Source organism: Sinocyclocheilus rhinocerous, unplaced genomic scaffold (assembly GCF_001515625.1).
Source record: "Sinocyclocheilus rhinocerous isolate Xijiao unplaced genomic scaffold, SAMN03320098_v1.1 scaffold239, whole genome shotgun sequence".
NCBI lineage: Eukaryota > Metazoa > Chordata > Actinopteri > Cypriniformes > Cyprinidae > Sinocyclocheilus > Sinocyclocheilus rhinocerous.
In genome coordinates this window covers 324,975-347,915 of record NW_015653198.1, presented here as the reverse complement: position 1 = coordinate 347,915, position 22,941 = coordinate 324,975, and the positions used below count along the sequence as shown (strand labels likewise).

Here is a 22,941-nt window from a genome sequence, read left to right as displayed (position 1 = left end):
GAAAACATGTCGCGAATTTGTGGAGGTTTATTCCTTTTCACTGCGTCTCATATGTTTTTAAATGCAATCTGTGTGAATGGCGCTTCGGCTCTTTCTATTAAGCAATGCATAAATACATTATGCTGTTTTGTTCATAATTGTTTCTGCAATTTATGAAATTATATTTGATTTATATGAGTTAATGTAGACGCAATGCACGTTTTTTTATAGACTTATGCGTTCACAATTTAAACGTGCTGCATTATTTTGCTCATTGCGCCCTCCTTTGGCATCGGGAGACAAGACAAAAGTTTCCTTAAGACCCATTTAATCTGCATATAAAACATTAGAAATTAGATATTTGGTGTGAAGCCGCAACACCGGTTACGTCACTTGCCCACAGCGGCACCGCCCGCCACCGTGGTTTTGATTTTTTTACAGCAATAAAAATAATTTAGTTCAGTTAGTCACTACAGACACTACAATTAAAAACTGAATGCGGCTTCTCAATGAAGCGTGCCGAACGACAGTCGCATCACAGATCAGATTTAATTTACCACTTTGAGGAGAGTGAGTCGAGCTGACTGAAAAGAGTGAGGTGAGACAGACAAGACGATAGCGGGTGATTAGTTTTGAAATGAAATGCAAAAGCGCCTGTTTGGCAATACTTTGAATTTTGAAAAGCCTGCTGACTTTTGCCATTTATCTAAGGTGATATTGGAATTTTTTTTTTAAATATTCATTTAATTGGTTTCACAATGTTTGCTGATTTTTACTTCATTTAAACTTAATGTAATTTATTTTATTTGACATCAAGGTGTATGCCGTGCCTCCAAGCTTTCTTATTCATTTAGTTAATAAACGTTTTACGTTTCGTAGGCTATTTATTTGGTTCCACGGTGTTTACTTATTTTCAGTATTGTATAGTTCTACCTATTTAAACTTTGTGTAAGTTATGTTATTTTATATTAGGCATAGCTGAATTGCCGCTAATTCGAAAATTTTCTCGATGCATCGATTACAAACCCTGACGATGCATATGCATCGATCTTGAAACATGGAAATTTTGAATCGTGAATCGTCGATTTCGGACAGTAATCAATTTAAAACGCTAAGAATCAAATGAATCGCGATTTCTATAGGGATTCAATGCTTTCAAAATATATACACATTAAATTACTACAAGCACGAATTAATGGAGACCTTGAACAGTGTCCGTGCCCTCGCATCTCTCCTTCACGCGCTCCACTAACCGCCTGTGACTGTCACAAGATTGCGCTCGCGCTCCGTTTGTCTCACTGACACATTTTTTGAGCAGCTGATGTGTGGTCCTTTTCTTCGACTTCGTGGCAGTTAATGCAAAAGTGAAGTAGTTTTGTTAGTCACTGCTGTGAAGATTTTCTGCACTGTTGGGTAATGAAAACTGTACTGTGATGTGTATATATACTATACATGTTGTGTTACAATATATGTGACCCTGGAGCACAAAAGCAGTCTTAAGTCGCTGGGGTATATTTTAGAGCCCGACCGATATGGGTTTTTTGGGGCCGACACCGATATTAGGTAGTAAATAAACGCCGATATCGATATATCGTCCGATATTCTTTGTGTATATTATAGTACAGTACCAGTCAAAAGTTTGGACACTTTCCCATTCGTGTGTCCAAACTTTTGACTGGTACTATATATAGAATACAGCATTTACATAAACAGAATATATATACATAAACACATTTTTTGCAATGATCACTCAAATGTGGTGATCAAACACTTATAATGACGTGACAGAGATACTTAATGGAGGCAGGGCATTTAACAGTTTAACAATAAACTTTATTATCCAAAATGAGTCTGACATCAGTGCACTGAACAGTAAAGTTGAAGTTTATTCAACTTTAATTCAATTCAATTCCATTCAACTTTATTCCGTTGAAGTTTATTTCACTTCGGAACATTCATTCACGGATTTGCGCTACTGTCTTCACACACAGATGAAACTTACTGTGACAAGTGTGAAATGTGACATACCTCTGTAAATAAATATAAATGCATGTCTCGCGCACTTTAATGCCCTTTGAATGTAACGTGTATGTTCCCTTGGAACTGGAATCATGGCGGAATTTCATGTGAAGTCCACTTCGCAGGGCACTTACGGTCGAATAAGACAACGCTTGAATGCTGCTGCCTGAACAAGAGACCTCCTTACTGAAGTGAAAGTGTTGGCTGGTGTCACTATCTCGCGAACGCGCCAGCGGATCTCCACCAAATTCGGGGGATCCCTTCAGCTCGAGGAGCCCTCTCGAACGCCACCCTCCGCGCGTCGGTAGCCCCCCGGGATCGCTAGATCGGTCGGCGCCGGGCCGCGAATTTAACCACCCGTAACTCCCGAACCCCGGGGGCTATTCACGCGGGGGTGGTCTCATTCGAAATCGGGCCTCTAGACGTACACTCGATTCATGTTCGAGAGGGGTCCTCGAGCTGAAGGCATCCCCCGAATTTGGTGCGGATTCGCCGCGCCGTTACGGAGATATGGCCGTTCAAAGTTTCAATGGTTTTCCATAGACTTAAGCTTTAAAGCGTTTCATCCAGGTCGCCAGTAGCAAACAATGGAGCGCGCTCTGCTGGACAAACTAAGTAATTACACCATTTCAAGCATTTTATCTGCGTTATATGTTCTGTAAAAAAAAAAAAAGTTCATATCGGCGGCATATTCGCCGATACCGATATATCGGCGACAGGCTCATATCGGCCGATAATATCGGCAAAACGATATATCGGTCGGGCTCTATACTATAGCATTTTATTTTATGAAAATGAGATAAAGACGTTTTCGCACTGAAAGAGAAGTGATCTCGCGCTCATAGACGTGCCAGGCTATATCTGCAGCTAAACTGTATAAAAAGCCAAATGAACGGAAATGTTAAGACAATAAACACAATAAATAAATACAATTTATGAATGATGCAGTGCTAATTGACAATTACAGTACAGAAACTATAAAGTATATTTTTTTTTTACCTTATTCTGTGCAGAAAATTGAAATAATTGTTTGTAGTATAAAAAAATTATAAAATTGCAATTAGGAAAAAAATTATAGATTACAAATGATTGATTATTGTCCAGCAGTGTATTTGATTTCTTATAGCTAGGGTTTGGAACCGAGAACCAGTTCTTCTTCAGAACCAGTTCTGTTTTTTGAAAAGAACCAGAACCGTGAACAATTTCTAAGTTTCGGTTCCGAAAACGGTTCTGGTGCCACACGTGACCAAGCGCTGTGAGCAGCCTTGTGCCGGCGTTTCCCATAAGGATGTCACAAATCAAAAAAGCAAAATGTTATTGATAGTTTAAAAAACAAACTTTGAAGCACATGTGATAGATGGACTAGCATTACTCAACATTACTTACTACCTTCCATCAACACTACATTCATAATAATAATAATAGTTCATTTAAATGGAACCGGAATCGTTAGGCAAAACTGGAACCGGAAAATTTCTAACGATACCCAACCCTACTTATAGCAAATTCAAAGTAAGAGATAAGAAAATAATTCCTTGTAAAAAAAAAAAATTATTTTTTGCGATTTAATACGCAATTATTTTTTTTAAAGCTAAACTGCTGTAAACCAATATACTGTTACACATCCATTTTCTTTCTCAATTGTTTCCCTTTCACCTAAGCTATAAGCAACTGCGTTTACAACGATACTTGCAGAGCACAGTATTTCAGGCACAAATAGACGCAGAAGTGAACAGAATTCAGTGTTCACGTGCATCTGCGTGGCTCTCACCGTGTCTACATCGGACGAGAGCAGGGGCGGCGCGACTCGACAAAATACAATGAACCCATTATGATCCGTGATGCTGTCAGTCTACACTGGATGCGGCAAGGTACGACAATTCCCGACAGTAAACGGATGCCACGTTCTATTTATGATGTACTGACACAAAGTTCAAATGATGGGCAACGGTCGCTTTGTCGCGTCCAGTGTAGACAGACTTTGGGGCCGTTCACATGTTGCGCCTAAAAACGCATGGAAAACGCCAGTCGCGCCGCTTTCTCCTACTTTCCAAAGTGCTCGGGAGCTTGCGCTTTCATGGCGTCTGCCGTTGCTAAGCAACCGTGCCCTGCGCTCTCCACGACGACGCGGAAGTGTCAACAAAGGATAAACGGATTTCCAGCACTGAAAATCGCGTGCAGTAGCTCTGCTACTAAATGTATTTAAAATGGGTATCTCTGTACAGCTGTCGTGTCCGGTGTAGACACCGTGTCTGTGTGTGAGCAAAGAAAACAATCAGTATAAAGATCAGTAGCCTATACTAAACATCGCACATCCTACGATATGACTATCGCGGATGCGCACATCGCGATATCGATGCTGAAACGATATATCGTGCAGCCCTACTTTGGAGGAGAAGAATTGTTGAATAAAATCATTATTTTTGTTTTCTTTGCACGCGAAAAGTATTCTCGCAGCTTTGTAAAATTACGGTTGAACCACTGATGTCATATGATCCATTTTACCGATGTCCTTGTTTCGTTTCTGGACCTGGGAACGTTTCAGTTACACTGCTGTCTATACAGGGTCAGAAAGCTCTCAGATTTCATCAAAAATATCTTATTTTGTGTTCCGAATATGAACAAAGGTCGTACGGGTTTAGAACGACATGAGGGTAAGTAATTATGGCAACTTTCATTATTGGGTGAACTTTCCCTTTAATGAATCATTATTTACAGCATGACTCCTGTCCAATAAATCGCAATAATTTGTGTTTTGCTACTTTTGATATGAAACAAAGTCTAAGCTTTCAAATTCTGTTAATTTTATTACAAAATTCAAGCAATAAACACTGTTTGGCACTCTTTAATTTGGTGTGACAGATTGCTGTAGCCTCAGCAGAAGCGGCAGCGTGGAGCCCGTGTGAACCGATCATCTCTTCTGCTTTACTATTAGTTACTGCACAAAATGAACATGAATGACCATCAGAAGATGTTGAAAGAAAAAGTACAATTTAGCAAAATGTGTCATGTTGCTCAATCAGTGTTTCAACCGCTTATAAACGATGTCACATAACCTTATGTTTACCTTAGAAAATCCATTCAATGACCCTGAACTCAATAATTAGTTAGAAAAATTTAACTATAGAAATAAGCTAAATATATAGACTGTATTACATATTTATATTTTTACTTGACCTGTTCTTCCATATTTAAAGGGATAGTTCACCCAAAAATGAAAATTACCCCATGATTTACATGATTTACCTTAAAAGTAAATCATGGGGTAATTTTCATTTTTGGATGAACTATCCTTTTAGTGTATGTTTGAATTAAATGTAATTTTATGATCAATTTATTGTACCTTTTACAGCATTAGTTGAGAGATTTTTTTCCCCCATGTACTGCACCTGATTGCCAAATGAATCAGTATAGAATCGAGATCAAAACTAATTGTGAAATTTGTCTCAATAGCCAGCCCTATTAGCAACTGTCCACGACTCCACTCTAGCATCACTGTTGCGGCTTTTGCGCAACAAACACCACTTACGTCACATTAAGAAAATGGCTAGTTTTGTGTCAAATAATAAGTCAGAGTGCACTTAAACAAAAAACATGGGAGGAATTAGGGAGACAGGAAATAACGGATCTCTCCACGCTGAGCTGTGGAATTTCCTGATGCGAGTCTTAAAGGGGTCATATGATGCGATTTCATTTTTTCCTTTCTCTTTGGAGTGTTACAAGCTCTTGGTGCATAAAGAAGATCTGTAAATTTGCAAAGACTAAAGTCGGAGAAACAATAATGTACAGTATGTGGAAAATAATGTGTTTTTTTTACTTTAAACCGCATAAACACATTTCATTACACCAAATACACAAAATAATGTTCTTTTTAGCAGCATCATATGACCCCTTTAAGTTATGCTCTTAAACAAAATGCTACTTTCTACAACACAAAACATTCTGCTTCACAAGAAACCCATTAGGACGTCCCTGAAATCCTAACCAGAAGGCATCCTACATTCGGCTTACTAAAACAAGACTACAGAAATTACTAAACGTGTCTTCATTTTTCTAGCGTCTATCGTTATATTTTAAACAATTTCACATTTTCTGGAGAATGAGTAATGCTTGTCTGTGCAAAACTCACTGCTATGATGCTATCAAGTGGGTGGCTGCTCCTATAAACAATGACTAGAGAAACCATCCATTCATAATTACAATCCTACACATCCAAACTTTGAAGCATGCCATCTAATATTTGTCTAATACAATGAACTGGTAAATCAAGGTAAATCACACAAAACCTTGAAACAGTAACATGCTTAAAAGATAATTTCACATCTGCAGGATGACTTAATATTTATTTAATGTATTATTTAATATTTCAATTAATAAATTAACATTAAAAAAATTACTTGTGTAAATATTAACTTACTAAAAATCTAACCCTAAATTAACATGCTTAAAAAAAAAAAAAAAAATCAAGATGTAAACTGAAATCATATTTCTTGGGGGCTTCGAATATTCTGTTGAACAACAGGGAGCCTCGAGTCCAAAAGCTTGCGAATCACTGCACTAAAGTCTCCGCATAAGTAATATTCAGCTGAGTGAAACCTCAACAGATGGTGCATGAAGACTTGCATGCAAAATGGGGATGAAAAAAAACTTCTGCTTTCCTCGAGACTGATGTCAATTGTCATTGCACTGATTATTAGCAGCCCTCACAGAAATCCGCATCCGGAGATGCTTGGTATCTATATGAATAACTTGCAACAAGACCTCACTCAGAAGAGCATATGAAGATAAATATCAGAGTCAATGTCATTGCATACCACAGGAATACGATCACATTAAGCAGTTGAATGGCTTCAAAAGTCACTATCAGTTCAAGTGAGTAAAAAAAAAAAAAACTTGTAAGATGGTGCACAAAGTTATGTCTTATAAAGACATTTTGTGATAGTAAAAAATTTTAAATATTACATTCAATGCAAACATTTGTTGCACATATAAAAGTGCACAGATTTGTTGTATATACACTAATTCAACACATCCCTGCTTGTAGACTAAACCTCACATACTGGAAATAAGGGGTTTTGCCGGAACTGCCTTCATGCAGCAGTTACGCTGACAAGAACAATCAGTTTCTGATGGACTGTAAGATTATCACATAGACCAGGTTCTGGGGTGAAAGTCATACCTGAACCCAGGTTTGAGAGGATTCTTATGGGATAGGTAAGTGTCTCACCTGAACCTGGTTTGACCTGACAGGACAGGTGAGAGATAGGGAGCGACCAGAAGTCATTTTGACTGACATATTTTACCGATATTCACACTTTACAACTGTCAATTGGTTATCGGTTCTTTAATAGTGGGTCTGCCTATTAAATGTGACCATTTGACAGATAAAAAATAATAATAAAATCAACCAACAAGAGAATATACTGCAAATTTAATTATAATTAACAGTTACTCATTCTTAACTTTTATAAACAAGAGCATTGTATTAATATTTGTACTGTTGTCCAACAATCATCTAGTTATTATCATCAAAATTATTTTAGATATTTAAAAATTATTTTGGATTTTAGAAATAAAATCGTTCTGCATTCGTTAGCAGAAAAGTAACATATGGCGTATCTAGAACGTATTTTACAGATATTATCACATTTCAACTTAATCAGTTATTTAATACCAAAACTATTAATAAGTGGCCCATTTGACATTTAAACAAAAGCACCCAAACAATTCTCAATTATAAAATATGTAAAAAATAAAAATTTTCAGAAATAATTGTCTATTTTTAAAAAAAAATAGGTAGCTTAACCATTAGCTAACTAGATAGATAGATAGATGTTCTAAGTTACCTTTTTTTCAAAAATAGAAATAAATATTTCTGAAAAATGTACTTTTTTACATATATATATATATATATATATATATATATATATATATATATATATACACACGACTCTACATAAACAACAATAGTTATAATAAAATATTTATAATGCATGTTTTTATTGCTGTTTAATGTCCATCTAGTTATTATTGTGTAAACATTTTGGTTCTGCATATCAGTTTTCAGAAATGAAACAAAAACTACAGATATCGGTCATAAAAATGAAGCACGATTGGTCAGTCGCTAGCAAGACCTGGACCTGGTCTGAGGGGGTTTGAGATGAACAACCGAGTATCTTTCCTGAACTGATCGGTTTCTGGTGGGACAGGTGAGAGATTTCTGACGTTGAGACTTACCTGGTTTCTTGCAGGACAGGTGAGACCGCTACCTGAACCCTGCCTGAGAGATTTCTCATCGAACACGTGAGAGTTTTACCTGGTCTAAAGGGTTTCTGATCGGACACCTGAGCGAGCGTGTTATAAAACAGCAGACCTGGTCTATGCGAGCTTCCTCCGGGTCTGATCTCTGGAGGCTTTCAGATTTGACAGGTGTGATCAGCAGCATCTTACCTGGAGTGTCGGAGGACAGCGCAGGTGAGTTGAGTTTGGGCCGCTTTGCGCTGGAGGGACCCATATCCAGCAGATTATCAGCCATCGTGCTCTCTCGCTTCACAAAAAAACACGTCAAAGCAATAAATGCGTCTTCCAAGAGCCCGGGAGGGGGGACAAAGCGAAATAAATCAAATCAACCTTCGGGTTTTTCTATGATTATTCAGCGATCAGGGGCCAATAATTAACAGATGGGGCTCAAACGCGACTCAACAGCGCCCCGCTCCGCCACCGCCATTCACCCAGTGTCGGAGGACAGCGCAGGTGAGTTGAGTTTGGGCCGCTTTGCGCTGGAGGGACCCATATCCAGCAGATTATCAGCCATCGTGCTCTCTCGCTTCACAAAAAAACACGTCAAAGCAATAAATGCGTCTTCCAAGAGCCCGGGAGGGGGGACAAAGCGAAATAAATCAAATCAACCTTCGGGTTTTTCTATGATTATTCAGCGATCAGGGGCCAATAATTAACAGATGGGGCTCAAACGCGACTCAACAGCGCCCCGCTCCGCCACCGCCATTCACCGCATGATAATCCAACACCCAAAACCCGCATAATTAACCTTAATGATCACCCCAAACCCCACGGAAATAAATTATATCATCGTTAAAAATCGAAAAACAAACGACGAGGGGAGAAAAATCATCAATCCCGGTTCCTTCAAGTGGCTCTGTTCAAAAATGCTATTTTCTGCGAAGAAAAATAAAGACCTTCAAGCTCCATGTCCAGCCCGAAGCGAATAATCAGGGAAGTCCGAAAATATAAATGAAAAATGAGAGCAAATAATTCTGTTTTAATATAGGCGAGTGGCACAGGAGCGCCGCTCGCGCTGAAGGGGGAAATCAGATATACGGGGGTTTTCCAGCCGACCACAAAAACGGCTCCATTACGCTAATATTCGCCACAAAGATCCGCGATTCGGCCCGAAGCTTATCGTTTCCGTCGCAGGGAAGCTATTTGGCCCGGTTCCGATGGAGCCGGGTGCGTAAAAAATAATATATGCTCTCCCGAAATCCTGACGCTCATCCGCGACAAGATGGCGGCTGTTGATTCCTTCGATACAAAAAGTTTTTTTTTCTTTTCCAGCCAGACTGTGGAGGGGGAGGGGCTGCGCGGCCACGCCCCTCACACAAACGCGTACGTCACGCGGTCGTAACCAAAACAGCCGCTAGGGGGCGTGGTTTACATGTAAATAGCGAAGATGTAGTGTTCAATCGGGTCAGTTTTGAACGTCCCCTTACAAAAGTGTACCATGGTAACAAATACCACAGTTAGCACATCTCTTTATTAAAATTAAATGAAAACATTGTTTGAAAGAGAACTGTACTAGGATTTTTCAGTGTAGTACTGCAGTAAAACTTGGTAGACTGCAATTAACCATGTAACTTTTGTAAATACAGCTGTGTGTATTCAAAAGATGTGCTTAATAAGAATAGAAGGAATAGTTCATCCCAAAATTAAACTTGTGTGGTAGTGTGTGTGCAGGATATTGCTACTGTGAACAGGCATTGAAATTTTCAGCTTCATTACAAATCAACAGACAGAAGCAGACTTCAACACTGTATTATTGGCTTTCCCTTTTCATCCATTAGCTTTGATGTAACAGTATGGCACATGCATTGATATAAATAATACAAAAATTAATTATATGTCAACACAGAGCAATGCATATGTACAAACATAGGAGAGAAAAAAATTTATACAAATGAATACAGATTGAGTTTATAAATGAAGAAACCCAAGAGAAACTCGAAATCATACATTCTTGAATAAATACGCTCTTTGGCAAGAAGTCCCCAGTGTGTGATATTTCTATTAAAACACACGTTTCCTACGTCAAATTGCTTGGAATCATCAATTGGGCCAACTTAAGTGATTGTAAATAAAAATAAAATGTGGCTCTTCTGTTATCATACATTAGTTCAGCCCTTTCATTTGCCCTAAATGTGTTTTCCTCACAATAAAGTCTCAAACAGAAGTAATGGAATGGAAAGTTCATAAGGAGCACATTTCCATAAAAAATAACTGATGAAAAACACAATTGTGCTTCGTCAAGCTAAGTTCAAGCAGCAGTTCGGAGGCTGAAGCGTAACGCTTATTTAGTTGGATCAAGTTTTATATTGCTCTACTACTCTGAAACAGAGGAGCCCATAAGGGTTGTGTGCTCATTCCCCATCCAGACAGCAAGGGCACTTTTATTATTTAGCAAAAGTCGTGCCCTATAAAATATATTATAAATACATGGATTGCTATGCTTGGTGTCACCAAAAACACATCAACTGAACAGTATCAAAATCAGCACAGAATAAAAATGACATATTAGAGTGGCACCTTGGAGTAAATAAATGACAATATTCATCCTGTACATTTTTAAATAAAGAGCAGTTCACATTCAAAAGGAATATACAGTGAAAATGGACACGTCAAGCTAATCGTTAAGAAAAGGCACAGCGCTAAAGATCACGTTGAATCTCAAGACATTTATCATACACAAGCATTTAGTGTATGAAAATGAACAGATAAACAGGATGTCATTTGACCGATCAATGCATTCTAAACGAGTAAAAGGCACTAATATATACAATGAGAAATACTGGCAAATCAATCACCTTTTATAACAATTCCCTTTTAAATGTATATTTTCTTGGCAGATTGCTAATTCACAGCAATGTCAAGAAAAGTTATACATTTCACATTTTCTCATATTCCCATAAATATCACCACTGAACGTGAAGCATGACAAATCAATAGCAAATCATTGAGCACACAACCCTTTTAAACTAATACAGGTCGCCCATCATAAAGCCAAAACGTAAGGGAAAAAGCAAAGACACTAAACTGCTATCAAAATGTAAAACATCCATTTTTAAATCATTAGACAGTCGTAAAATGTATGTAGTATCAGTGCAGATTAAGTTACTCACAAAGCTCAATGTTAAAAAGATTAAAATCTACTTCCTTTTGCTAATATCCCATACAATAATTTACCCTTTACTATTGCACATCAAAAGACAAGCAGGCAGAGTCAAGGCTATGGTCTAATCTATTCTAATATTCACATGAGTCTGTACATTTGACTGGTACATATATGTTACCTAGATTATTACCAGTCCTTGAAACTGTTATGCCACTATGGTGACTTAACTGTCTCTTTTAAGTTTTATTTTTTCACATTTGAACTAATTGAATTAACTTTTACCACTCAAGATGTCAGCGCACAATAATTCAAATCAAAGCCAACATGAAATGGCACGCTCATACTCTCATATGACGTCATTTTAAGTGAAACATTACATATTCCATGAGAAAAAAAAAGTAGGATAGGATTTAATTTGATCCATCAGGGATTGATTAGACCAGGGGTACTCAAGTTCAGAGGCCAAGCGGGCCGCATTTTAACCACATAAAATGCGAAGGGCCACAAATTACAATTTGCATCATAAGACTTTATTTAAGACAATATTTGCAGTTTAACTGATTAAGAAATGCAGTTTATCACTCATCTAAGACTTGCTTGATTAAATACATTAGTCTTCTGCATGACGCAGGCCACAAAATGAATGCAGACGGGCCCCCTGTTGAGTACCCTGGGATTAGACGGTGGAAGTAGACGATACCAGCTTTTTTCCACCCAATTTTTGAGGATTTTTGACCAGAGTTTGTCCAATTTTAAAGCATTGTTTTCAAATCTATCATTAGGCCTACTTGCTATTATTGCCATAATCAGTTTAATATTGAATTGCTGCACTACCTACAACAGTAGCCCAAAACAATGTTATTTAGCTACTGATTACCATTATTTTCCATTCCTGCACAGCCTAGGTGACATCAGCCGATAAGTCATTTCAGAAGTGTCGCAAGTTTAAATTTTGATGAAAGATTACAGACATTTTTGCTTTTACAACAACATGCACTAATGGATCATCCAGAATAAGACTAGGAGAGTAAATGGGGTCAGTGTTGATTTTATGTTGACTTGTAAACAAACTGCCTATATCTTAAAACTGACTGCCCATTTTTATATTTTATATAATATTTTGTGTAAAGTCTGAAAGTCACAGTAGCTAATGCATGAATGCATTTTTGTCCTTTAAGACTATGATCTCATTAGCGTTAAGGCAAACTTGCACATCGTCTTAGAACTTTCATCTGAAATTCAGATGTCAGTCAGCCAACCAAGCATTTAGCTGCAGAATGAAGAGCAATAGGAAAAATCACGAAAAAAGAGACGGAAAGGCCATATTCAGACACTTAGGAATGCATGCATCAAGATAAAGTGCTAGAGATGTTTGATATTGTTGACTGTAGGCGATTTTAGCCCATAGCTTGCTCTACATTTCACTAATACTTCTTCACAGACACTTTTGGCCATGCACCATTCAACGCGATGGTTTTATCTTGGGTCTTTTTAAAACAGCAATCATCGCAATACAGAGTTTTGCTTTGTAAAATTGTTTTGAATACTGACTAGATGAACGTCCAACTGAGAGAACTCAAATTATCTATAAATATTCCAAAATATATCAAATACTTTCACAAAAATTAAAGCGCTTTCTAACATCAAATTTACATGCTAAATCTTTTAGATCTTCAGCGAAAGATTTGATTGAGAAACCTTTTTGAAAAATGCCTCATACATATTGTTATCATCCTAAAGGCACTTCATTAAAAGAAAACCAGTCACGAAAGGCAGCCTATAGTAGAAGCTAGAGGAAAATAATATTCAAAATTAAATTAGCGGAAATAACTGCGGTCTATTTAAGGATGGGACTTCAGGTCTGTGCCGTCCAAATGCATCTCCTCTGCATTTCGTATCCCATATAGAAATGGTTCATGTGGCTCCTCCCGAGTTTTTACGGTCCAGCACCACCAACCAGATGTGGAAGTATCTCCTGATTCGGCTAGCGCTATAAACACTTCAAGGTTGTGTGCTTAAACTTTCCACATAGACAGATGCAAATCTACGTTAGCATACATCCCTAAACTCGCCTATCCCGACAAACTCAATGGAGAGCCTGTGTTTAAAGGGTTAAAACCAACAGCGACAACAATGTTGGCTTGTTTCAAGTCAAAGTTTTGTCATTTCGCCCATGTACGCAATTTCTCCCTCCATTTTTGCAACAACCTCTGCGATTTCCACCCGGACAGGAGGGGAGGTCAAAGTCGGGTCCGGTGGTTTACAGAAAACCGCTGGACTTGCGCTCAAGCTGGTTTCCGGTATGCAAGTCAGGCCAACAGCAGACGCAGATCGTTGAGTCTTCGACGTACCATTGCTTCCAGTCTTCTCGGGAAAGTCTCTACCAGCAAATCCCTGTCCGGTGAGTCCTGAGCTCACAGAAAACGACGCGCCTACTTTACTAGCACTGGCCGCTAAGACCATATTGGCGATTTCATCGGTGGGCGAGCGTCCAATGCTGCCATCCACCTGCACTCGGATTTCCGGAGAGACAGAGAGCTGGTATTGAGGTACAGGTCCGCTGTCTGAGTTCTTCGGGTAAAGGTAGGTCTTCATTTGACCCTTGCCCTTCACGTTGACGGTACCACGGTAGTCGAACTCGTAGTTCATTCCACTGAGCACGCAGTAGCTCTCCTCGCTAACCTGAACGCGACACTCCACGCCAGTCGTGTCCATCCGGCTTGCGATGTTCACCGTGTCGCCCCAGATGTCGTAGAGTAGCTTTGTGGTACCGATTACTCCGGCGGTAAGAGGTCCGTGGTTAAACCCGATTCGCAACTTGAACTTAAAGCCAAGCATGTTTTTATTAAAGTCGTCCACCACGTGCATCATTTCCAAAGAAAATTGGAAGAGCGCTCGCAGGTGGGCATGCGGATGGGCTTGATCGCTACACTGTTGCGTATTGAGCCCCGACGCCGCCATGTAGGTGGCGCCAATCGTCTTGATCTTCTCGATATTGGAAAAGTCGGATTTGCGCAAGAGTTCGTCGAAGTCCCCGATAAGTTCGTTCAGGACACGGTAGCACTCCTTCCCGCCTTCGTAGCTCTCCTCGTAGAACTCGCTGAAGTTGACGATGCTGGCGAAGATGACGCCCACGTTGTCGTGGTTCTTCGAGTAGCTCTGGGTCACCTTCAGCTGCTCGGCCACGTGGATAGGGATGATGTTGCGCAGGAGCCAGTCGGCCTGGTCCCGCATGTTTTGGATCTTGATGCGGTGCTGGTCTGCTTCCACGTTGCCGTGGTAGTGTAGACGGTAGCTCACCTCGAACTCACGGTTTAGGAACCAAACGAGGAGGAGCAATAGGAAGAAGGCAGCCAAAGCTTCCGGGCCGAGCAGGTCCTGCAGTCGGGTTGAATCTTCTGCAGGGGATTGGACGTCATTAAAGCTGCTGTTGAAGTCACTGGATCTGGTGGATACAGAGAAAGACAACTGCTGAATCAAAAATGAAAACTCTAGGTTGAGAGTTTTTAAGTGGTATGCTAGCATAAAATCAATCTACTAAAATGTGAAACAACAAGTAGTATCTGTAGTCTTAAACTTACCTCACAAATAAACGTTCCCAAGTGCTATAAGAAAAATGACAGCGAAAAGTTAGCTTTGGATTAGTTTTAGCATAACATAACTAATTTATGAAAGTCCAATAAAAGCATCACAATTCATAAACTTGGATTAATAAATATTTTTATTCAGCAAGGATGCATTAAATTGATAGAAAGTGACAATAAAGACATTTATAATGTTAAAAACCATGCCTATTTCAAATAAACATTGTTTTTTCGAATTTCACAATTGTGTGAAATTAACTACAATTACAAAAAAAAAAAACTCAGAATTGTGAGACTTAAACTCAAAATTCTTAGAAATAATGTTGCAACTGAGAAATAAAGTAAGAATTGCGAGATATTTATTTTGACTTTATTATTTTCAATTGCGACTTAAGTCAGTATTGTGAGATATAAACTCACAATTCTGAGAAAATATCAGAAAATATCATTTTCTCCTCAGAACTGGATTTTATAACTTGCATTTGCACATTTATATCTCACAATTCTGACTTTATTTCTCACAATTGTGAGTTTTATTTTACAATTCTGAGAAAAAAAGTCCGAATTGTGAGATAAAGAGCCGCTATTACCGTACCTTTTTGTTTTCAGTGGTGGAAACGGGCTTGTTTTCCAGTTAAAATATCTAAAAATCTCATCTTTTGTACTATCTTTTGTACTTTTTTTAAATAAAGGAAAAGAAAAACTGCATTAAATCAAAATACATTGTCATTTTTAAGACATTTTCTCTAAAAACAAGTCTTATGCAGTGTTGTTTCTCAAGTAAATGGATTTCTAAATATTTAACTCAAAGATGACAAAAACACTTTTTTTTGCTGTGTGCAAAAGTTCTATGTATACATTGTGCACTGTATGATTGTTTGAACCTGCAAGGGGGGCTCCAGAGCACACTGAGAAAGGTGAGTCCCGCAAGCGTCGCCAGGCTTGAACGCATCCAGAAACTGAGCTGGCAGAAATTGCTGTACTGGATGATGGCAATTATGACAGCACAGCAGGTGAACATGGTGAACTGGGGAAAAGAATGACATGAATTAAACATGCTCATGCTCGCAGCACAGTACGTGCAGGATTGCAGTTTACAGAAATATGTACTTCCCTGACTCAAAGCAGCATCAAATTGCTTCAATTACTGCATCTTTGCTGTCCAGAGGTCACTAGACATGTCTATAAATTGTTACATAATAGATATGTACTGTACTATACATTAGTGCACACTTTAAAGGCATTTAGCCCAGCATTTATCGTGTTTTGCTACTGCATATAAAATGGTTTCTTGTGTTTTAACAATAAATACTTTCTATTTACAGCTGTTTTAGAGTGCTTTTGAAGAAAATCTACACAATAAGGACCAAGAAACTTTCCAAGCAGGCAGGAGACAAGAACCCTCATTTATTAAACTCATATGTGACCCTGGAGCACAAAAGCAGTCTTAAGTCGCTGGGGTATATTTGTAGCAATATCCAACAATACATTGCATGGGTCAAAATTATCGATTTTTCTTTTATGCCAAAAATCATTAGGATATTAAGTAAAGATCATGTTCCATGAAGATATTTTGTAAATTTCCTACTGTAAATATATCAAAACTTAATTTTTTATTAGTAATATGCATGGCTAAGAACTTCATTTGGACAACTTTAAAGGCGATTTTCTCAATATTTTGATTTTTTTTGCACCCTCAGATTCCAGATTTTCAAATAGTTGTATCTCAGCCAAATTTTGTCCTATCCTAACAAACCATACATCAATGAAAAGCTTATTTATTCAGCTTTCAGATGCAGCATAAATCTCAATTTAAAAAAATTGACCCTTATGACTGGTTTTGTGGACCAGGATCAAATATGTGATCCTAAACTCAGTGGATTTAATTCTGCTTTAAAAGGGATCAACAAATTGGGATGTATACATAAAAATATATTTATTATAAAAAAAAATTACACACTACTGTTCAAAAGTATGTGGTCGGTAAGATTTTTAAAAAATCTTTTCGAACTAAGTCTGTTATGCTCAGCAAGGCTGCATTTATTTGATCAAAAATACAATAAAAACTGTAATATTCTGAAAAATATTTACAATTTAAAAAAACAATTTTTTTCTATTATACTATATTTTAAAATGTGATTTATTCCTGTGATCAAAGCTGAATTTTCAGCATCATTACTCCAGTCTTCAGTGTCACATGATCCTTCAGAAATCATTCTATGATGATTTGCTGCTCAAGAAACTTTTATTATTATTATCAGTGTTGAAAACACTTGTGCTTTTTAATATTTTTTGGAAACCATGATACTTTTTTTCAGGATTGATTGATTGTTTGTTTGTTTAAATAAATGTCTTTACTGTCACATTTGATCAATTTAATGCATCCTTGCAGAATTGTATATATATATATACATATACTGACCTACTGACCTCAAACTTTGGAACACTATATTAAGCATGCATGTTATTTTGATTCTTTGGTATGATAAGAATAAATCACAGTTTCACAAACTTGTGACTACAATTTTTATTATCTAAATGCTATTTTAGTATTTATTAATATTTAGAACTATTTTTATATTCTAATCCTAAAGATGGAGGAAATGGATGGAGGAAAATGTTGCCATCTGAAACAGGACAAAGACTGGGTTACTGTAGAACAAAATGTCCTAATTAAAAAAATTCAGTATGAAGTATGTATGTGAGCAGTGCAATGGTAGATATCAGAGTACCATGATATTAGCATCACTGTACTGCTACAGTACGTTTTTGGAAGGGAAAACATTGAAATGTTAAACAAATGCAATTTATATTTAATAAAAATATTTTACATACATGAAAACCCCTTCACAATATCTTTACTACTGTGTTTACCTGTATGGAGTCATGCATATTGCAGGTGATATGAGAAAACACAGCCACGGCGGGTAAAGACACCAGCACCGCTCCGATCATGTGACGGGGAACCCAGCCAGAAATGGCCCAGAAGAGGGTCCTGGTGCAGTTCAGGACTCTGTCCAGGTAAAAGGCTCGCCTGTAAAGTAGACAATGAGATAGACACATTCTATAAGATTCAGGACTATACAGCAACAGCTATATGCGCTTTGTGTATTGTGCATTATGCTGCTATTGCCTTGGTCCTGTTTTAAGACTGAGGTAATAGCCTATTCTGAACAACAAAACATCCCAATAACATACTGGAATATGAGTTAAAAGTGTTAAAACTTCCATAATTTAAGGCAGCTGTTTCCTTGGTGTTTATGGACCTTAGTTAGAGTAGATGCCATATTTACTTTAATGTGATCCAGGGTTATTATATTTAACTAAAACTAAAACCATAAAAAAAAAACACAGTAAAAATAATTTGAAATAAAATAAATTATTACCTGTAGTAAAATAATACAAAAAAACTTTTAATAATATATTATAATAATATAATATATTATTACTTTTTTCAGCTCGTTGCCAAAGCAACGTTTCTCTTTTTAATTTAGTTTTACTTGATGTGTTAAAATAACTCAAATAAAACTTAAATAAAATTAATAGACATATAAAAACATCACACTACTAAAAATAACAAAAACACAGAACAAAATGTCCAAAACTTCTAATTTAATCTAATTATAACAAAAACTAAAATTAGAATGAAAAATATAAAAATAAAAACTATAATAGTATCTCAATGATACTAAAGTAACACTGATATGAACAAAAACACGCCAGGCAAAGTATCTATTCAATTCCATCATGCAGACAATATAACACTAAAAATATTGATATTGACATTTTTATCAGACAGTAAAATCCAATTTGCCCACAATTTCCAGACAGTAAAACAATTATCTGTGTTTAACCAAATTGCAAAGAGAAATATTGTTAAAAACTACTGCCGTTATTTTACTGCCTTTAAAGGGATAGTTCACCTGAAAATGAAAATTCTGTCATCATTTACTCACCCTCATGCTACTCCAAACCTGTATGTAAGAAAATGCTGCTAGCCAAACATGTTTGGTTCCCACTGACATCCATTGTATTTTTAAAGGGGTCATATGATGCGATTTCAAGTTGATGTGTTTTTTGAACATTAAAGCATGTCAACATATTCTGTTACACCAAATACACCAAATAATGATCGTTAAAAAAGCATCATATGACCCCTTTAATCAATGCAATAAAAGTCAATGGGAACTGAGACTGTTTAGTTACCAACATTCTTCAAAACATCTGGAACGAATGCGGGTGAGTAAATGATGACAGAATTTTCATTTTGGGCTGAATGATCCTTTTAAAGTCACTGAATGCAAATGAAACACATTTGAATTTTGAATTTTAGCTACAAAGGATGCTAAAGCTTTTGAATATGAAACAAACATCTGTATCAGCCTGGAACAGATCCAGACGCCTGCTGGTTGAAACAGAGGCTAAAGGAGTAATTACTCTCCATTATTTAACACATGTATCATTCTTTGAGATGTTTTTTTTTATTGTTATTATTTTTAGCTCAGCCCCATTCTGTTACAGTAGCAATATTTGCAGAATTTGTTCATCTCAAGAGGCCTGAAATTCTTCTTGAAAATACTCAGCGACATTTCTGACAAGTATTAAAAAGATCATGCAATTTGATCTGTTGAATATTTACAGCAAGTAAACCCTTTTTTCAACCCTTTTGGCCTCATCTACACAGGCAGGTTTAAGTAAGGCATAGTTCATTCAAAAATGAAATTTCTAGAATCATTTATTTACCATCATTTAATTCTAAACATGTACAATTTTCTACAAATATAGCATGACATGTTGCACCATTTTGATTATTCATTAGGGGTCTTAGAGTTAACTAAAACTAAAACCATAAAAAATGGTTACTAGAAATAAAATAATCGTTAACTGAAATGAACTCAAATTTAACTAATTTTAACTTATGAACATCAAAGATCACACAACAGAAGTGCGCGCGTGTTCTCTCTCGCTCTCTCTTTCTGTCTCTCTCTCGCTCTCTCCCTACCGTTGAGTAACTTGTGCATTGTTTTACTTACTTGTTTTTTACATATCCGCATGAACTACAAACTTTCCAGTGATGTCTGTGAGAAAGATATATTCATTCGACAAGCTCGCGCATCTGCGCCGCCGCGCGCTCAATCCACTCAGCGTGCTTTGTTTATCAGCTCGCACACATCAGCTATACAGGCGTTAATACTGAATGTTTAACATTATATTCATTGCATACATATACTTCGTAGTAGACATCCATAACTCCTTTCTGCTGTCTGTTGTCAGTGTTTCTTTGTTTAAATATGGCGCTTATCACATGCTGTGTGGTATCGGCGTTTGGTATCGGGGCATTTTAACGAGTACGAGTACGAGTACAGAGGCCAGTATCGGGCCCGATACCGATACCAGTATCGGTATCGGTGCATCCCTACTTATTGCCAAGGCAACATTTCAAATTTTTAAAATGAAGTTTAAAATGAAGTACTAAAACAATTAAAAGTAAATTAACTACAACTAATAAATAAAATTATTTAAAAATATATAGACAATAATTAAACTACTAATAAACATGAATAAATTATACACATGCATCCAAAAATGAAATCATTTATTCACCCTAATGTCATTCTAAAACTATAAAATTAATTTTGTTCAAACCTAGCATGCATGACGTGTTGCAACATATTTGATTATACGCCGGGGTTATTATAGTGTACTAAAACCATTAAAAAAATTTTTTTTTTTTAAATATTTTTGAACATTAACTGAAATAAAGCAAAATATACATATATAAAAAAAACTTTATCTTATTTAAAGTTGCCAAATCAACATTTTTTATTTTCATTTAGTTTAACTTTATTTGTTACTAAAGCGACAAAAACTAAATAAACAAATGTAAAAAAAAAATAATAATAAAAATGACTAAAAAATTTCAAAAACAAAATTAATAAAACTTTAACTAAAAGTAAAGTGAAAACAGAAAATCTAAAAATAAAACAATTCAAAATATGAACAAAAACTATAATATGGCCTTTTTGTCTATTGTTTTTTTTTGTTTTTGTTTTTTCAGTTATGCAGTTTTGGCAAATCCATTCACTGTCAATTTACAGGGGAAAAAAACAGTTAGGACATTCTGAAAAATATGCTCTTTTATATTGCATGAAAACCAATCGTACAGGTTTGGAACAACATGAGGGTGAATAAATGATCGTAATCTTTACACTCACCGTATTGCCAGCACTAGGGCCAAACATTCAAGCACAGCTGCAACTGCGGCTACTATGAGTGCAGGTGTGGGCAGGGGCTGCTGGGTAACCAGCGGTCGCAGGAGGCAGGCCACAGAGAGAGCCAGGAGAACACAACAGCACAGGAGCATGTCTAGGAAAGAGCTGAATGTTGGACTGGCAAACGTCTGGACAGGAGCCTGTGTCTTAACCTGACAACAATCAGAAAGAAAACAACAGAATTACTGATCAAATCAAGAACTTTGATTTGAAAAATACTTCTAGTATAATATGTCCTGGTTAGCATTTATGCATTTCAAAAGGCAGACCACCAGAGGGCAGTACAGACAGTGCAACAAACTTTGTACTTGTGACGCTTTCTCTCTCTTACTGACCAGTTAGAACAAATCACAGACCACTACTGAGTTAAAACCAGTTATAAACATCGTGACAGAGTGAGAACAAATTAAAAGCGACATATAAATGGAAGGAACATCATACCTCATCCTGGTAGCTGGTCCTGTAAGCCGACTCCAGGGATTTGTCTATGAAAGTGTGGCTCAACCTGTTGATGGGCGGTCTGAAGAAGTAATCTTTCATCAGACTGCAAGGTCGAAGCACAGAAAACAAGATTAGATTGTGAAGGAAATTCACTAAGAATCCAATGCGTCCGTTGTTTATATGCATGCAGAAGGTTTGCACTGAAGGCAGCTTTGTGGTAAGAAAAAAGAAAACGTCTGGTTTTAAATGCACACAGAGCTGAGCTATATCAGCACATATAGCTTTATACACACAGTACAGCGCCTTTTATGGGTGAATCACACAAAACACATCCAGATGACACTTCAACCCTAAATCAAAATAAAAAAATAAGAAACTATATTTTCACAAAGAAAATGTAGCTTAAACGAGTTCACACAAAAAATGAAATTTTACTCATGCTCAGGCCATCCAAGTTGTAGATGAGTTTGTTTGTTCACTGAAAAAGATTTGGAGGAATGTAGCATTTCATCACTTGCTCACCAAAGGATCCTCTGCAGTGATTGGGTGCCGTCAGAATGAGAGTCCAAACAGCTGATAAAAACATCACAATAATTCACCAGTAATCCATACCACTCCAGTCCATCAGTTAATGTCTTGTGAGGCGAGAAGCTGCATGTTTTAAGAAACAAATCCCTCATTAAGACATTTTTAACTTCAAATCATTGTTTCTGGCTAAAATATGATTCCTCTATCCATAATATTGCTTTCTTCAGTGAAAATGTTGTCTCATCAAGCACTGTTTACAAGCGAAAACAATCCAAAACATTTCAACAAATATGTTGTTGGATTTTGATGTGAGAGAGAAACGGGAGGTAGACTTTTTCACTGGATGAAGCGTTATTATGGGTTATGGACTCGTATTTTGGTACAGAAGCGACACTGTAAAGTTAAAAAGTTAAAATGCCTTAACCTCTTAAGACCCGAGAAAAGATTTTTAGGAAAAAACATCACATGTCTTTACATTGTTTAGAGCATAAAAAAAAATGTAAAAAATGATATTTCGTTCATAAGTTATTCTATTTCCTCGGTAGAGGACATCGGGACTCAATAAAAAAAAATAAAAAAAAGACATGAATGAACATGCATAGGCAAAAACAATAGATTTTTTATATCACCAATACATTTTTAGTTTTCAGGATTTTTTTTTTTTACCAAACTTTGTATAAAGATGATTCTCAACTATGTTATAACAGAATGATTT

General features: G+C 36.8%; 2 protein-coding genes across 2 annotated transcripts in view; both read right to left on the bottom strand.

The window, feature by feature from the left end:
• The window catches only part of LOC107715623 (CREB-binding protein-like), a 55,344-nt gene extending 45,809 nt beyond the window's left edge, over nucleotides 1–9,535 (bottom strand). Inside the window, exons 1-2 of the mRNA XM_016521780.1 lie at nucleotides 8,741–9,535; nucleotides 8,449–8,464 (exon numbers count right to left, since the gene is read on the bottom strand). Coding sequence (XP_016377266.1) covers nucleotides 8,449–8,464; nucleotides 8,741–8,812 — 88 coding nt within the window. The 5' untranslated portion in view covers nucleotides 8,813–9,535. The remainder of the gene's footprint in view (nucleotides 1–8,448; nucleotides 8,465–8,740) is intronic.
• Nucleotides 9,536–10,037: 502 nt separating this feature from the next.
• LOC107715643 (adenylate cyclase type 9-like) overlaps nucleotides 10,038–22,941 on the bottom strand; it is a 70,163-nt gene continuing 57,259 nt past the window's right edge. The window contains exons 5-10 of the mRNA XM_016521798.1: nucleotides 21,699–21,801; nucleotides 21,201–21,409; nucleotides 17,860–18,019; nucleotides 15,870–16,012; nucleotides 14,983–15,006; nucleotides 10,038–14,846 (exon numbers count right to left, since the gene is read on the bottom strand). Coding sequence (XP_016377284.1) covers nucleotides 13,553–14,846; nucleotides 14,983–15,006; nucleotides 15,870–16,012; nucleotides 17,860–18,019; nucleotides 21,201–21,409; nucleotides 21,699–21,801 — 1,933 coding nt within the window. The 3' untranslated portion in view covers nucleotides 10,038–13,552. The remainder of the gene's footprint in view (nucleotides 14,847–14,982; nucleotides 15,007–15,869; nucleotides 16,013–17,859; nucleotides 18,020–21,200; nucleotides 21,410–21,698; nucleotides 21,802–22,941) is intronic.